This window comes from Quercus lobata, chromosome 11 (assembly GCF_001633185.2).
Source record: "Quercus lobata isolate SW786 chromosome 11, ValleyOak3.0 Primary Assembly, whole genome shotgun sequence".
Taxonomy (NCBI): domain Eukaryota; kingdom Viridiplantae; phylum Streptophyta; class Magnoliopsida; order Fagales; family Fagaceae; genus Quercus; species Quercus lobata.
The window spans coordinates 45,190,553-45,206,802 of record NC_044914.1 but is presented as its reverse complement, the minus strand read 5'-3'; the positions used below and the strand labels follow the sequence as shown (position 1 = coordinate 45,206,802).

The 16,250-nt window shown below is 33.4% G+C and overlaps 2 protein-coding genes across 5 annotated transcripts; both read right to left on the bottom strand.

The window, feature by feature from the left end:
- Positions 1 to 3,058: 3,058 nt before the first annotated feature.
- On the bottom strand, positions 3,059 to 4,532 carry LOC115969409 (protein CASPARIAN STRIP INTEGRITY FACTOR 1-like). Of its 2 annotated transcripts, none has more exons than XM_031089040.1 (3): positions 4,337 to 4,532; positions 3,889 to 3,950; positions 3,059 to 3,450 (listed from the first exon to the last, which is right to left on the bottom strand). In XM_031089040.1, exons 1-3 carry the CDS (start codon positions 4,413 to 4,415, stop codon positions 3,322 to 3,324), a joined length of 270 nt encoding a protein of 89 aa, XP_030944900.1. In that variant the 5' UTR covers positions 4,416 to 4,532; the 3' UTR covers positions 3,059 to 3,321. The 2 variants fall into 2 exon arrangements, with proteins under 2 accessions (XP_030944900.1, XP_030944899.1); XM_031089039.1 differs by having other exon boundaries at positions 3,059 to 3,462; positions 4,337 to 4,522.
- A 4,924-nt stretch (positions 4,533 to 9,456) lies between these two features.
- LOC115968617 (chaperone protein dnaJ 10-like) lies at positions 9,457 to 15,740 on the bottom strand. 3 transcript variants are annotated; one of them, XM_031088051.1, is made up of 10 exons: positions 15,544 to 15,740; positions 15,309 to 15,427; positions 13,863 to 13,922; positions 13,140 to 13,222; positions 12,481 to 12,646; positions 12,279 to 12,408; positions 10,764 to 10,922; positions 10,478 to 10,650; positions 9,918 to 10,002; positions 9,457 to 9,813 (listed from the first exon to the last, which is right to left on the bottom strand). In XM_031088051.1, the coding sequence occupies exons 2-10, from the start codon at positions 15,393 to 15,395 to the stop codon at positions 9,791 to 9,793; spliced, it is 966 nt and encodes a 321-aa protein (XP_030943911.1). In that variant the 5' UTR covers positions 15,396 to 15,427; positions 15,544 to 15,740; the 3' UTR covers positions 9,457 to 9,790. The 3 variants fall into 3 exon arrangements, with proteins under 3 accessions (XP_030943911.1, XP_030943909.1, XP_030943910.1); XM_031088049.1 differs by having other exon boundaries at positions 9,922 to 10,002; positions 15,544 to 15,739; XM_031088050.1 differs by having other exon boundaries at positions 9,922 to 10,002; positions 15,539 to 15,734.
- Between the last annotated feature and the right edge of the window lie 510 nt (positions 15,741 to 16,250).

Below are 16,250 nucleotides of genomic sequence, written 5' to 3'. Positions count from 1 at the left end.
GATCCAGAGAAACAAAGTAGTTCTTAATATATTATGGTTATATGTTTGTGATCGATAATTCCTTGTGGCTAGAGCACGAGTTGATTCAACATGAACTTAAAAACAAGAGTTTATTGAAGAGAAATGTTATGTTTACAACATTTTTACAACAAATTCTAAGTAATGGGTTGTTATTAGTTGTTATAAGTGGGCAAAAAAGTAATTTAAGTTGTAAATTCAAATTAGAATTAATAACTTACCACTTATAATTTGTTATGAAAATGTTGTAGATATAGCACTACTCTTTATTGAAACCACCAAAAAGCTAGCCTTAAATGTATGAGCAATGCTATAGATAGCAAATTTTATAATTTTTTTCACACCTTGTTGAGTTGGCAAAATATAATTGGTGGCAACAACATTGTCATATGAGATCACTGATCACCACTATCATCATTTTATGATACACTAATTACATACTGTTACATCAATAGGTGTGAAATTTGTTGTCAAATTCAATGTACTTAAACTTTCTCTAAATGTATATGAAAAAGAGAAATGTTAACAGATGTCATAAGGGCATTGATTTAAAAAATAGTTTTAGAAACTTTCTTATGAAAAAAAAAAAAAAAAACTAATTTTTTTTTACAACTTTTATATTTCTCATAAAAGTAGTATCAAAATTTTTCTAAAATGATCTATTAACAAATGTTTTAAGAATACTTGTTAACCGGACCTATGAAAAACTACTAACTCAAAACAATCTCTTTCATATGTAGTCAACTGTAGCAAAAGTTGCACTGCCTTTGCAAGAGGAAACCTCAATTTCCATCTCTCAACCACAATCTCTCTCAGAAGTCCAACCAAGCAAAAGGCCTGCAAGCAGCATTTTGGTCTTCTGCCCTCACAAGTTGTCACCCAGCAAAAGGCCATCCATAAAGGTCATGCATGATCGAGAGTAAAGAAATGAATTTTCCGTAGTAAAATTCTTGAAAGCACCCATGTATGACTGATTTTTTTACATTGAATTTACCATCAAAATGGCACGTATGGTCATTTCCATCTATACTTTTTTCCTCTCTTTTTTTTGCCCGAGTCTCCAAGACTCTTAGGGCATCTAATTAATTATCTAGTTGAGCACAGTGCACACACATATTATAGGAAGATATTATAGGAAGGAGAAATGGCAATTATATTTCACCTTGACTTGCCATGCCTCACGAGTTTTCCCTACCCTTAAGAGGTAATGGATTAGGGTAGGGGAAAGGGTGAAATCTTTGCCCTATGACCATTGGGTTGGAGCAAGGATGGAGGAACCACTGCCCAAATAAAATAAAAGTTCAGGGAGTTTCCTTGCAAAAGTAGCAGACACAACACAAGTCACGCAACTGAAATTAGTGAGGACCCCACATTCTTGAGGAAAAAAAGGCGCTCCTAATTAATCCCTGCATATATTGCATGGCAAGGCATAATGTGATGAGAATATATGGTAGGAACCACTTCACACGATTGTTCTTCTTTTAAAAGTTGTAGGTACACTATCTTTATCGTTCTTTTTCGCTCAAAAACAGACAACATTTCAATAGTCTTCACATTCTGATCCCAACACAAATTTGATTCCCCCTTCTTTAACACACACCAATTATCTCTCTCGCTGTCTCTCTCTCTCTCTGAATGAGCATTATATAGACAAATAATACTAGAACCATAACTACTTATCTATATGGTGAGTTGTGAGTGGTAAAGTTGTAAAAAAAAATTGAGAGTTTTGCTGTAGTAAGTACTATAGCATTATTCTATGAACTTCACCCTATATATACTGGGTTCTTGTAATATATTATTCAGAAAAACTAAAAATGTAAACACTAAGAAATTACTGATGGGGATGTATAATAATCCCTTGCTTCCGCTCTCTCCTTCTCTCTTTCTACCTATTTCTTTTTTCTTTTCTTTTTTTCCTATTATTTCAACAAAACTAATCATAGTTTCTCGCTCATGCAACAAACTAAATCCAAACTCCGGAGATGCATGGTTGTTCACATATTTAAGCTACGTTGAGTGTTGATAATGAAAGGTGTATACTTTTTATTATGTGTTTTAACTCCCATCAGGAGCAATACCTTATCATCATGTATATATGTTTATTTGTGTTTATGTCATTACATGGTTACCCCAAAAAGTTCTAAACTAATGGAAAATAATGCCATGATTTGGTTTCAACATGTACGCCATTTTTTTTTTACGTACTTAATGCCAATCCGAAAGCCTGATCATTTATGCCAAGTTCAGTGTTGCTTAACATCTTGCTTGTCAAGCAATAGGGGTAAATTTGAGCTAGCCTTCTCTAGAATGGTGTCCAGGATGGTTATATATCAACCTTAAGTACTGTCTTTTTTGGTTATAATCAACCTTAAGTACTAATTACAGACAATAAAACTTTATGATATTAAGCTCCTTGGTTTATGATTCTTTTAACTTTTTAGGATAACTCTACTGTGTATTAGCCATTTATTGTTAAACAAGTGGTTAAAATTTTTATCATACTATTAGCATCTAGACAAACACACACAAATATATATATATATATATATATATATCAAAGTTTATTGGTCAATACATGCAATTAGGTGTTTGAATTTACAGGGGAAATATAATGTATTGCGCTTAGGTATTACACCTAAATTTTATCCTATTTTCTTATACAAATCATATTTGTAATTTATTTTTTTTGTACATATTATTACTATCTCTCAAAATATTTGATTTTTTTTGCTTTTAGCACCCTCACTACTACTTTTCTTTTTCTCTTTTATCTCAAACTATCTCAAAACCGTCCCACTCTCCTCCCATGTGAGTTTTCCCTTCCTTGAAGAGAGGTGGCATCCCTAATCAAACCTTGCCCTACCTTGTTACTATCCCTAGTGGATTATCTTAATTTAAGCTCTCCCATAAAAGAAGTTAAGTATAAATGTATATGTTTTGCGAAGATTCATATATACTCCCCTCCATAACTTTGGGGATTTTTTTTGGTCTATAGTATGCTTTTGATAAAATAAAAGGAATTAGTGGACATAACACATTTCATAAAATCCAGTACATATAGTTCACTATTAGTATTAAACATGCCACTATAACTAAATCTGACACATCCACTCTTCTAAAGATAAAGAAGCTGTATAACACATTATAAAGGTTCAAAACTTAGTACGTATGTTTTTATATGCCATATAATATAATATAGAAAAATACATACATAATACTACTACGTAGTGGATATCATTTACTTCATTTATTTAGGTACTAACACTCAGATTCTGCCAATCTGTTTCGCTAAACCATGCATCAGTTGGGTATGAGTTTGAAAGGAGGCTTAACAAGGGCTGGTGTTGGATCATATCTTCCATAGTCTTTGGTGTTAACCTTAAGAAGCCTTTCATGGATACTCTCCTCTTCATCGTGGTGTGATAGTTTCTGTGGTATGCCCTAGCCAGTAAAAATCAGACAATGAATTAGCAAATATGGAAATTAATAAGGGAAGCTATCGTGCAAGTAATACTGATCTTTAGGTTTCAACTGTGGACATGTGTGTTGTGCTTTTTACAAAAGAGAGAGAGAGAGAGAGAGAGAGAGAGAGAGAGAGAGAGGACCCTATTTGTCAAAGTAATTTTACATGATTGCTACCAAAAAGTTTAGTCAGCAAATTTTCAGAGAAAGGCGAAACTTTTCAAGTTTGATTATGACAGTACTACATCCTTACTTGGTGCTTATTTATGATCGTGCATGGATCATCATTTGAAAGGAAAAAGATGCCTCTCCATTTGAAATGGCTAACAGAAAGAAACAATAACCCCAAAAAATGGAAATAAGAGATGAAGAGTAAGTAATTTTAATTATAATCATTTTACAAACCTCATTAATTGCATCGGCTTCTTCAGCTAACTTACTGTTACTGACCCACTTGGAATCTCTGCCTGCAAAGGCAAGTCAAGCATATAAATGGTGTCAACTTCTTCTCTGGCCATGCATATTTATAAAAAAAATTGACATGCTTTAATGTATAGTAGATATGCAGCAAGAACAGCTTATTTTGTTTACATGCTTTGCACTAAAAATAACCATATCAAGGAAAGAAGATTAGCATCAAGCCCATGAAACTTTTCATGAACAACTTAACACCCTAACATGGTGGGTGTCAGATATAGAAACATAATCTATTTAGATTTTTGGTCTTCAATTTTATATATCTAATAAGCAAACTTTAGCTATTTATAAATGATGAACACTTTCTTTTATAAAAGCTCTGACAGTGAGTACAATTTGCACCAAAGGCTGTAGCAAGTGAGTTAAAAAGACGCACCTGCAAGACAAGTTGATAAGAGTGATGCTGAAATAATGAGGAAGAGAAGACTGACTTTCTTGAGCAGCATGAGACCCATATTAGCTAGGCAACTTTGTGTTTTCTGATAGTTAAGCTCTTTTTTTTTGTTTTCTCATGCAAGAGTACAGACCAAATGATGCTTTCCTTTCTTCATTATAAGGAGCTTGAAATTTACTTAGCTAGGGAGTCTAGGTCAGAGAGAAAAATGAAAATTGACAGTCAATTATAAAGAATATAAGTTTTATCCTCTTTTTGTTAAAAATTCAAACAGAAAAGGAAAAGGAGACCACTTTTCTTTTGTTGGGACACCAATAAGTCTAGGTAGTTAGTGGATTCACCATTGATATGTTAAATTAAGAAGACCTCTAGTGGAAATTATCACAATACCCCTCACTTTTATATAGAATAAAAAATTTTAAAAATAAAAAATAAATAAATAAATAAAAAACCAAAGTTTGCTGATATTCACAACTTTTTTTCTTGATTTCAGTGGAAGGAAAACCCATGCGTATTGCAATCTGTAGCATCCAAGTGAAACGACTTTTGCTGATGCCAAAGAGACCAAGGTGATAGTCATGATTTTCCATTTCCAAATAAGCTTATTCAAGATAGATTTTAATGGGGGTTGTCTTATTGTATAATATCAGCTAATTCTGTAGAGGCGGATAACGATAAGGTGCACAAGATGAAAATCTAATTATGATCCAATGACCTAATAACCTGATTAATTATCACTTGAACCAATTTAAGTAGTAAAAGTTTACCAAACATAATGATGAAGCAATCACAAGAGTATCACTACAATACAAAAGCAGTAACATATAGTAAAAAATCAATGAAAGGACTCAGTGACGGAATGGAGGATCTCTTGAACAAATCTTCAAAGCAACAGTTTATACTTAAAATTCTCTCTTGGATCTAGTGATTCCCCTGAGTGATCCAGTGCTTTTAAGGTGCATTCTTGAATTTTTTTTTTTTTTCTATTTGTATTGATACTTTTCCTCAGTGGTTTGAATATAGTGCTCATTTATTATTGATTGGTTTTGTTCTCTGGGAGTTTGGTCTCTCCAGCGTACTTTTAACAATTATTCTAGCAAGTAGCAATATATAATACCATTTTTCTCAACCAAAAAATATGCTGACACACACGCAACATGTAACTAAGCAAACAATTCGTTTGCCTCCCACTGTAGCAACTTCAGAAGTCTGTTCTCTTCTATAGAATCTCCACCATGAACAAACTAGTCTGCACCAATCCAAAACTTTGGTACATCAATGAACTCACTTAAAAGGATGAAAAACCAGTTAATGATCACTGATTCACTTGTCCTAATATTCTTCAACTCTAGATCTTCAAGCAACTCCAAATTCAACACTTCAGTTAAACTAATATGCAACAATTACAACCCTTGTTGACACCCATTTTGACAGAAACTCATCAACAAAATCTAAATCCCAACACAAAATAACTAAAGCACCTAAGGCAATCATTTTCATAAAATTTTATGTGCTGCTCTCAATATGCAAAATCTTGGATGCATGAGGCTAGAATTGTATTTTGGGTTTCAGTTATACAACCTAGAAAGGAGTGCAGTGCAAACTTGAAAAGCATGCTTGGTGTGATTAGTGGATTATTACAATATGCTATGCTTTAAAAAAACACATTAGGTTGGCATAAAATAGCTTTTATGGATGACTAGTGCTGTCAATTATCGTCAACGACAAGGACCACGCACCAAATGCCACTCAATGGACAATGGTGGAGAATAAAGAGCAACCCTTTGAGGTTTAAATTACTCTTATCCATGCTTTCTTTTCTCATAAAAATTGGGGTTAGGACAGGTCCCCTTATTCAAGTAAGCCTTCCCTTCTTATCTGCATTCAATAATTGGTCATTCTAATCCCTAGTGGTAGGCTCATTATTGAAACACCAATCAATGTTGAAGGCCAAATTGGACTAGTCTAGGTTTATGTGATCAAATGGTTAAGGTCTATGCCTTTATCTTGAACAAGTCTTGGTAATTCTATAAATTATATGCATTCTTAGACTCATAATGGAAATCTAATTGTGGGATCATTGTGATGTTTTGTCATTACAAGCATGCCAAAGGATGAAAACATGGCACTTTGGCAAAAGTTCCTCTTTTTGAGTTCTTCCTGGAAAAGAATATCCCATGTGGAACCTGATTAATTTGTGATGACTTTAACAATCATCGTCAAGAATAAGTTTTAGATTTTGTAAGGTTGGCATCCAATAAAGTGAATTATGTTACCTTTTTTCCCCTTCTTTTTCTTACTTTTGGTCGTATCATTGTTTGTTTGTTTTTTTTTTTTTTTTTTTTTTTTTTTTCCTTCTTGTGTGTATAATATAAAATCATTCTTAAATTTCCAATATAATAGTCATCTTACGTTTTCTCCTTTAATATCTTTTATCCGAATATGTTTATGCCTTTGATGGGACTCGCCACAAAAAAAGTATTTTATAAGAAGGTTTTAAAACACGTCTCTCATAACATATATAGGTTTAATAAGAAATATCTTATGAGACAATTTCGTGAAACTTCTCTCTCACAACATTAGATTCATAGTTCTTAATAGGATTAATCCAAAATTTTGGTGTATATGTTAAGAATTACAAGAACTTGTAATTTAATGGTAGAAATTTTTTAAATATTGATCCACTAAGAAGTTATATATTGAATAGTGTAACATTGTCGAAGAGTTACACAATGTACAAATGTGTTGTATTAAAAAAAAAATTATGAATGAATTTACAAGGGTTTGTGTGTTCCAGTTATCTCAACTGGTAAAAGTATTTGATAGTTGAATAAGAGATCTGGAGTTCAATTCCCGCCTACACCAAAGAACTGATCAGTGTCTTGGTCTAATGATAAAGAGCTATCATCAAGAGCAGACACTATAAGTTGAAACTCTCTTTAAAAAAAAAAATTACAAGGGTTTTAGAGTTTATGAGTTGCTATGGGCGTTTATTTTAGACATTGAACCATTTACTAGAATAAAAGTGCGTATTAGTAGAAATATATTAATTTGAAAAAAAAAAAAAAAATCTTACTCCTTTGAACAAAGAACCTGCGCGCAAAGCGAAACTTAGAGAGCTCTTAGGGCAACAATGATTGATATTAAGAAATAATATGAAGATCCATTGGGGAATGAAAGAAGAAAAAATAGAATGCAATTGCTTAACAAAAATATTTAAATGTTAAAAAATTACTGAATGAGAAATGTCCAACAATCATTAGTCAGTGTGAAATGGGAGGTGCCCTAGTTACCAGATATCTTCTTTCTTTTTCTCTGCTTTTTTGCTTCTTTTAAAAATTAAAAAAAGAAAAAAACAAAATTGGCCCAATAAGTCAAGGTTAGTGTACTTACCCTAAAAAGTTTGCGGTAGTTTGCAAACAATTAGTCTCATTTTAATTTATCTTTTATGTATCCTAAGTTTATCTCATGGCTTTGACCTTTACATTATGTTTGGTCGGGGTGAAACACAAGAGGATGAAAAATGAGAAGAAAAATAGAGAGATGTGATTTTTCATTGTTTGGTTAGAGTGAAAAGAGAGTAAAGAAAATAAGTTGGATGGAGTTTTCCACCCAAGCCCTTTTTATTTCTCTCCAAATTAGGGAGAAAAGATAAGAGAAAATGATAATAGAAAGAAAAGTACAAAATTACCCAACTTTTTCATCCATCTACTTTCAATAATAAGAGCATAATAACCACCGTGCACCCTTGGTGCGGTGAACACTCCACAGAGGGCAAGGACTAGTTTCAAGTCTCTAGGTAGAAGTTTCACATACATATATACTTAGATTAGGGTAGAGTAGAAATTCTATCTTGAATTAAAAAATAATAATAAAAGCATAATAGTGATTTTATTCTTTATACTTCCACTTGTCCATCTTCTACCAAACACACGTTATAGAAAACACTATATTTTTTATTCTCTCACTTTTTTATCCTCCCAACCAAACAAAGCAAGCGATCTATTCTTTTTCCCTCTTTCTTTGAAAAAAATGATAAGGGTTGGGACCGGGCTTTTTCTGTGTTGAAACTCTCAGTGGGGCTCCATCCTCCATGTTACCAAACTTAATCTCATTGTCAATCATAGATCCCTTAGTTCCATGTTGATAAAATTATGTCATTGTCAATGTCAATTCTATACATCCCCTGGCAGTCGATGCTAGTTGCCATAGATTTTTCACCCACAGCCACAGGAGAAGAGAATATATAGAAGCAAATTGCTGCTGTGAATCTCTATTGTAATTTTCTAGTTTATCATGCAATTACAAATGGCCTTGTTGCTTTGTCTTATTTAAGTCAGCTTGCATTATGAGTCTTCCACGTTTTCTCAAGATGATAATCCCATGTTGCAGAAGATAAGGTTTACTCATTGTTTTTAGAATGGATTAAGATCATAAATTTGCTCCAGAAGGTATAATGATGCTCATGATGATATAACCACCCAAGAAGAAAACCATAAAGTCAAAACTAATTTAAATCGCTTTAAAGTGTGATTTGATGAGTTTGCATTCCTTTAATGTCAAATCAAAACCGACTAATAACATGATCTTAGATTAACATCCTTTAAAACAGTAGTCCGATTAGATTTTATCACATTATCAATATCTTGAATGAAAATTAAAATATTGCTAATCAATATTTGTTTAAATGTTGAAAAGGTGACAAAAATTGAACAGTTCATTTAACAATAACCATTTTAAGAACTTCAATGATCCTAAAAATCTAGAGAATCTCAAACATATGAGAAATTGCTATCAGTTTTCGACCACATTTTCCTCAGCCTTGCCATTAACAATAGTTTCTGAAATTGGAAAATTCTTGGTCTTACCATCTTACATATTAGAGTCCCATGTTTCACAGTTACAAAGAGAATATTTGTTGAAAATGAAATTATTCAGTGCCATAACAGCAATATAATAATTTATAGGATTAAAAAGTAGGGTTGGCATGATTTTTTACTTTGCTAGCCTTGTTAATAACATTACTCCAGTTATAAATGAATAAAAATTATTTAACATTGAGATATATCCCCCTCACCTATACACAGCGCACACAAATAATATTGGTAATGAAAATAAGAACCCTCAGTCATTAAATTGTCTACTACTGTACTCCTTGAGAATTTATAGAATGCTAGCTAAAGAATCCATTATCTTACAAATGGACAAGATGTAATCCATTGGGGGGGGGGGAGGTCAAATATAATACAATCACCAGCAAAAAATACTGCTCAACATCCACTAAATGAATAAGAAGACGCACAAACGAAACCCACCACATCCAATATGCCAAACACATCAATAAAATGAAACAGGTGCCCAGATAAGTGACAAGATTACTATGATGATGAAGCACCGGCTATTGCTGGGTCACTTTCACGTCGCAGGCTGTTTTCTCTACCGTAAGGAGCCTTGGCTCCCTGAGAATAATGGAGAATTTACTAATTATAAATGAACTAGATTTCAAATAATAAGGAATGAAATATTTGATTCTAAGATACTTCAATATTATCCAAACGACTACCTACTTGGAAGATTGTTCCCAACTTTTTCAATGCTTTGGCCCGTAGCCTCAGAACATCCTTGGATTCAGTAGGGTCTTTGAGAACCTGAACCATAATGCAAAGTCAACAAATCATTTCTTCAAAATTGCAACTAGAGTTTTTTTTTTTTTTTTTTGGTTCCCTCATCCCTGTTTTCTTTGACCTTTAGTTCAGTAAGCACTTAAATTTCAGTTTATTTCATCCTGTTGATCTATGGTATTAATAACTTATAGTCCCACAGGCATTAACAATAGAACACCCAAGTACAAATCAGTTTAGGCTTTAAGTGTTGAACTTGAGTCTCTAACAGCTAGCAGGTCAAAAATATTTGTTATAGTTCCTAAATAGTCCCCTTAGGACTAGACAACTGATGTTTTCCTAGTACCAAGGGGTGCTAGGAAAACTTATCTACATTGATTTGTGACATTGCAATTTTGTGTGGTAAATAAAGAAGAGAACGGCAAAGGGAGGATGAGGTCAATTATTTCCATAATTACTTATTTACTATTTTAAGCTAAAGAAAGGAAAATTTTAAACTCACTGCATGGCAGACACGAGATAGAGTTGACTCAATATCAACCACATTAATCTGCCAAAGGGAATTAAGCATGGCATCCTTCTTTTGTTCAAGGGTTTTCAGTAGGTCCTCTTCATTGCTCTCTGATTGGTTCATCTTCTTCAAGTCCTCCTGTATCTGAATTAAAGACACGGCACCTACACATTCAGAAAAGCATAAGCTGGTTGTGTTCATTAGAAAATTTCAACAATAACAGGACATAGAGCATATTATTACAAAATAGAAAACCCTGATTGCAGATATACAGTACCTGAAGCCGCCATCACTTGTGATTTTATCTGGTGTCCTTTATCTCGAACCCATTCTGCTAAAAAGGGTACCTTCATATACCTTTTGTCTTTTCCAATTTCTTTTGCAGCTTTCCTTGTGTAGATATAGCCAATTGTATGTAGCATAGCCTCACCGAAAGCTGAAGAGTGGCAAAAATGAGAAGAAAATAGCAATGTGTGATGGGGAGTCAGGAAAAGTTTTTATTGTTAAGTTACACATGCACCCTGTGGGTCTTGAACCAAGACCTTACACTTCGTTCCATTATTAAGGGAGGAGGAAGTGGTATGAGCTAGAGCTCATTTGCTGATGATGGGGAAATTTAATGTACTGTTTTCTTAACATCTAGAGAATATCTTTGTTGCTTCTACATGCAAATATCGCGAAATTTTTGCTTTAAAAGGCAAGAAAAATAATTTTAAAATTTAACCAAACAAGGCCAGAACAGTTTTTTTTTTTTTTTTCACCAGTAAGTACAGAGCAGATGATAATATCAACCATGCATGTAACAATTGCATGCATTTTTGAAGGACACTTCTCCCTTGTAGTCACATGGAAAGTGACTAGAAACTGAAAAATGAATGTTTTAAAAACCACTAGGCCCCCAGCATAAGTCTTTCAAGTTACAGAGGTGGTAATTCAGTCTGCTAATATGGTCATCCAGGTGGCCTGGTGAACATTGTGGATTTTGTGCTTGGTGAAGAGAGGGAAATAAATAACACTAGACCTTGTTATTTGATAAACCTCTAATGTTTCACTTGGTCTTGAAACATTCTGGTTTCATTTGATTTTTTTATTATTAAGCAAAACAATCTTAAATTAGGGTATCAATGGGTACTCCTAAAATAAGGTAGTTGCTTCTGAGATCACACAGCAAAAATTATCCATATTTTGTACTCATCAATTGCCTTATTGCCAAATCCATTGACCTTGTTTTAACAAACTACGCAAATAAACCATTTGAGCTTTCAATGTTCAAAAAAATTGCAATCTAGAATGGAACCGAACAATGTCAATATTCCTTGAGCTTCAGCTTACCATGACTGAAACATCCAGAATAATAGAAGAGTAGAGAAAGAAGAGGAGGGGAAATTGAAAATGTTTAAATACCAAAAGATCTCTTTTCAGGATAAGCCCCAGGGTATCTACTTGTAATGTCATGCTGAGAATTAAATTAAAGGTCCATGCAAAAAATCTGAGATTCAGAAAGATTTGAAAATGCATTGGAGAATATCGAGGACGAAATGACAAGGAAGAAAATTTCAGGCTATATGCCATGTTATTGTGTGCAAAAATCTATAACTATAGAGAATAGAAGAACACTATTGATATCATTCTGATATAACTTGATACCATTCTGCTAATTAATGAAGAATCAAAAGACATGTGGATGATCTGTAAATGGCTTGACAATGTACAAAGAGGCCAAAAATTCCTAGTTCACTCTCATCAAGCCCTTCTAAGATGATCTTGCCTTAGTAATAGAACATAGAATTACCAGCTTTTGAGAGACGTCGTGCTTCTGAATTTGCCCAATTTATGAACTCATCTCTGCTACCTTGTACAAATGGTTGAAGGCGATCTTTCAGTATTGTTATGAGCTTTACTTCCCTTTCATTCTGCAATGCCTGCACATAAAGAAACGGACATAAGTTTTAGTTAATTGAATCAAGTTAAGAGCACTAATTAAAGAGGTATACCTTAAATTTCTCCCGAATTCTTTGCTTATTGGCCTCAGGATCTTGTGAGAATTCATCCATGTCCACCGACGCCAAAGAAGCTAATGCAAGTTGCCCAACATACTCATCAAAGAACTCACTACCAAAAACCATCCCAAACACAGCTGAAGGGTCCACCATGGAGTCCCTGGCAAAGAAAAACCAGTCATTAGGTTCCACATGTTTCCTCTATACTCATGACAAGGAGAAGGCAAAGCTTGATGTCCAAGCATATCTGAGTATGCATTTGAAAAAATGTTCAAAATGGGATGACTATTGCAGCCATTAAACTAGTTCTGTTGATACCTAATCAGCACAACTGATAATCAATAGGCCAATAGCCTAGTTCAGGTTACTTTTTTGTGTTAAATATTATGGTCAAGTTGTCATTTTTTATTTTGATATTAACAGCTCTCTTGCAAGCATCAAAAGATCTTTCGACCAATAGACCATGTTGCTTTCTTTCATAATCACTTCATTGCTTAGCAACTAACTAAAGCACATGCCATTTTTGTAGAAGAGTGAATAATCTAAACCTATGCGCAAAACAACTCCAACCCCCCTCCCCCCCCCCCCCTCTCTCCCCCCACCTCTCCCTTCCAACCCCAATTCTTTATTAAAAAAAGTTGGCATAAACTTACGATGATAGTCCTTCCTTTCCATGCTTGTCATATGCTTCACGCTTCTCAGGATCACTTAAGACCTGATAAGCCTCACCAAGTGCCTTAACATAAACCATAACCAGAAAATTAAGTACAGCAGAAAGAAAGAAAACACCAAAAAATGAAAATAGAAGGTTTTTTTTTTTCAGTTACAATGCTTCTAGAGTGATATAAAGAATCAAGGTGATTTAAGAAAAAGCTATGTGCATTTATGACAAGAGAAGCTAGACTATATAAGAAGTATTAGAATCCTCTCCATTTGAAATAGATCCATTTCATGGTTCAACCTAAATATTATAAATCTAAAAGTGTACCTAGTGCCACTTCATTTGAAATTTCAAATCAAGTAGCACTCTGTAAACTGTTAGATCCAATAAATAAAATATTAACCGTGAAATAGACTCTCTCCATTTCAAGCTTAAAATGGAGAGGATCTTGTTCCATATAATAACCTATTTACCAAATCCAAATGATTCTAAATAGACTTGGAAAATTGCATTCTTTAATCTTTATTTTTGATAATACAGACTTGGGATTTCATATTAATTAAGTAGAACACAACGAAGAAACAAGAGCATTTGGCCTTCACATTATTCTCTATTTATCAAGATGAACCTACTAATAACAAAGTGAACAATTATGAAGTTAAATAACTCAGAAGCAATTTACTATTCATTAGAATGTTTAAATTTAGAAGCATACCTGGAAATTTTCAGCAGCTTTTGGATCTCCCTGATTTTTGTCAGGGTGAACTACCCTTGCCTGGTTGAAACATACAAAATATTACCATTACAACTAGTCTCTTTCTTCTAGATTCAAGATGGGACAGCTATAAAACAACTGAAATAACTTAAAATATTTTAAAGCCTCACTTTTTCTAGGTAGAGCTATACCGTTACCCACTTTTAGCAAATCAGCAAAAAGCTAACCCAAACGCACACTAAATGCTTAGGGTAAATAGTAAAATTTAAGGCTTCACTTAGCAAAATCGCTTTTATTCACAGCTCAAGGCACATTGAAATGTTAATAAAGCTCCTAAACCCAAACCGCTACGCGTGAACAAGAAAAATGAAAATTCCTTTCCTTTCCTTAGTTCCTTTCCCTTCCCAACTCCAATCCAAACACAATGTAAAAGCTAAATTGCTATAGACTAAATCACAATTAGGCTTCCTGTATGTAATTGTTTATATATTGTAAACAATTCTAGTCCACATAAACAATACGAGACTTAGCACAAGCCTGCATAACGCCTTTTTGCGATCCAAATGCACACCAAATCTATGATACACTCTTCTTTTTTTCTTTTTTCTTTATCCATATCCAAAGCTCTTCGAGCACCTGACAATCCACACCCCCCATCCCACACAGGGACGGATCTATATATTGACTTTTAAAAAAAAAATATTAGTATATTAATAGGTATTAATTTTAGCAATTTTGTTCAATAAAATTATATTCCCCCCCCCCCTTAACAATGTCATCAATTCTTTTAAGAGTAATGTTATAGTCACACACTTTTTTACTACATTTTTACAAACTATTGAGATAGCAAATTCTTATTGGTTCACACACTTGCATCGCTTTTTACTTATCAATAACCACTCACCACATTAGCAATTTGTAAAACTTTTATAGTTTAAGCATTTTCCACCTTTTAAAGGCCACAAAAATTAATAGATTAAATCTAAAACAAAATATATAAGTCCAAAAAAATTAGCACAACAACAAAAATTACAAATAATAAAGCCAAATCAATCAATTTTACCCAAAACAAACAAATTGGCCATTTAAAAAGTTTTAAACAAAAATCCTTAGTGATTTTTACTGCCGCACACAGCTAGCAGCAAAGCCACCCCTAAGTCGAAGCTCTGGTTCCGTACTTGGCCCCACACTTACAGGAAGGGACGCCTAGTTAGTAATTTTGAACTCGGGACCTCGTGGATATTACGAGGCATTAGGAACCACTAAACCAATCCCTCGGGTTTCCGCTACTCTTAACATACACAATACACAACAGGAGAAGCCGGAATTGAAATGAAAAATATGTGTATTCACAAACTACCAAATCCAGAATTGGAAACCTAGTATACTTTACGGGCTCTTATTAGAAATATGGAAAGAAATTGTAGTTAGTATTAATAATATTACCTTGAGATAGTAGGCCTTTTTAATTTCGGCGGCAGATGCGTCGACGTGAACGCCCAATATATCATAATACGCTGTCTCCTTCACCATGTCTGTTTCTTTAAACTTAGCACTTAACACTACTGCATTAGATTTGAAAGATGTGAGAATTAATGGTGAGAGAGAGAGAGAGAGAGAGAGAGTATGTGATGAAAAAACCGAAACGAAACGCGAATTTGGAAAGAAACGATCACCTGACCTGAGATTCAATTTTCAAATCTTAGCTGAGAGAGAGCTACCTAATTTTTAGAATCTCATATAACTGTATAAATAATAGTGTACTTGCTTCTTCTTCTTCTTTTATCAATCAAGATCAGAAAATCACGTGATACGACGCCGTATTTGGCGGAATTGATGCCTTTCTTCGTGTTTTGATTTTTTTTTTTTTTTTTTTTTGGGAAAGGATGATATAAATGTTCGCCGAGTTGGTTGTTTATAATTACGTGGGGCGCACACGCTTCGCCACCTTGCTTCGTGTTGCTGTCGGTTGGGTTTGTTTTCAAAAATAAAAAATAAAAAAATGTGTACGTGCTCATTTCTCAGTGCCTTCGTTTAAAGATGGGAAAGTTGATATGTTTGTATATTAGTGCCAATTTACCCAATTACCCTTTTTAAAATAAATTTATAAAAAACGTCATGAAAGGACTGAAATTTTGATAAATCTGTGGATTTCTATCTTCATTCATCACTCTTCTCAAAAAATAAAAATAAAAAATTAAGCTAGATGCATGATTTTACTTTTAGGCCACTTAGGTTGCTGTGTCATTAATATGATGTATATTACGATAAAGTGATATTAAGATTTTTTGTTTATTTTATTTTTTCTAACATTACTATAATCTAAAATAATAAAATATATTACATTACTTTAATCATATCACATTTATAAATAACGTAATGTATGTT

What these genes read in the sequence shown, in the direction of transcription:
- LOC115968617 (XM_031088049.1), bottom strand. Translation starts at nt 15,395, where the DNA reads ATGGTGAAGGAGACAGCGTATTATGATATATTGGGCGTTCACGTCGAC. An exon ending in ACGACGTCTCTCAAAAGCTG is followed by an intron (nt 10,923 to 12,278) that starts GTAATTCTATGT and finishes GCCACTCTTCAG; the next exon opens with CTTTCGGTGAGGCTATGCTA. An exon ending in ACAAGTGATGGCGGCTTCAG is followed by an intron (nt 10,651 to 10,763) that starts GTACTGTATATC and finishes CTGAATGTGTAG; the next exon opens with GTGCCGTGTCTTTAATTCAG.
- LOC115969409 (XM_031089039.1), bottom strand. Translation starts at nt 4,415, where the DNA reads ATGGGTCTCATGCTGCTCAAGAAAGTCAGTCTTCTCTTCCTCATTATT. An exon ending in CTTATCAACTTGTCTTGCAG is followed by an intron (nt 3,951 to 4,336) that starts GTGCGTCTTTTT and finishes TTGCCTTTGCAG; the next exon opens with GCAGAGATTCCAAGTGGGTC. An exon ending in AAGCCGATGCAATTAATGAG is followed by an intron (nt 3,463 to 3,888) that starts GTTTGTAAAATG and finishes TTTACTGGCTAG; the next exon opens with GGCATACCACAGAAACTATC.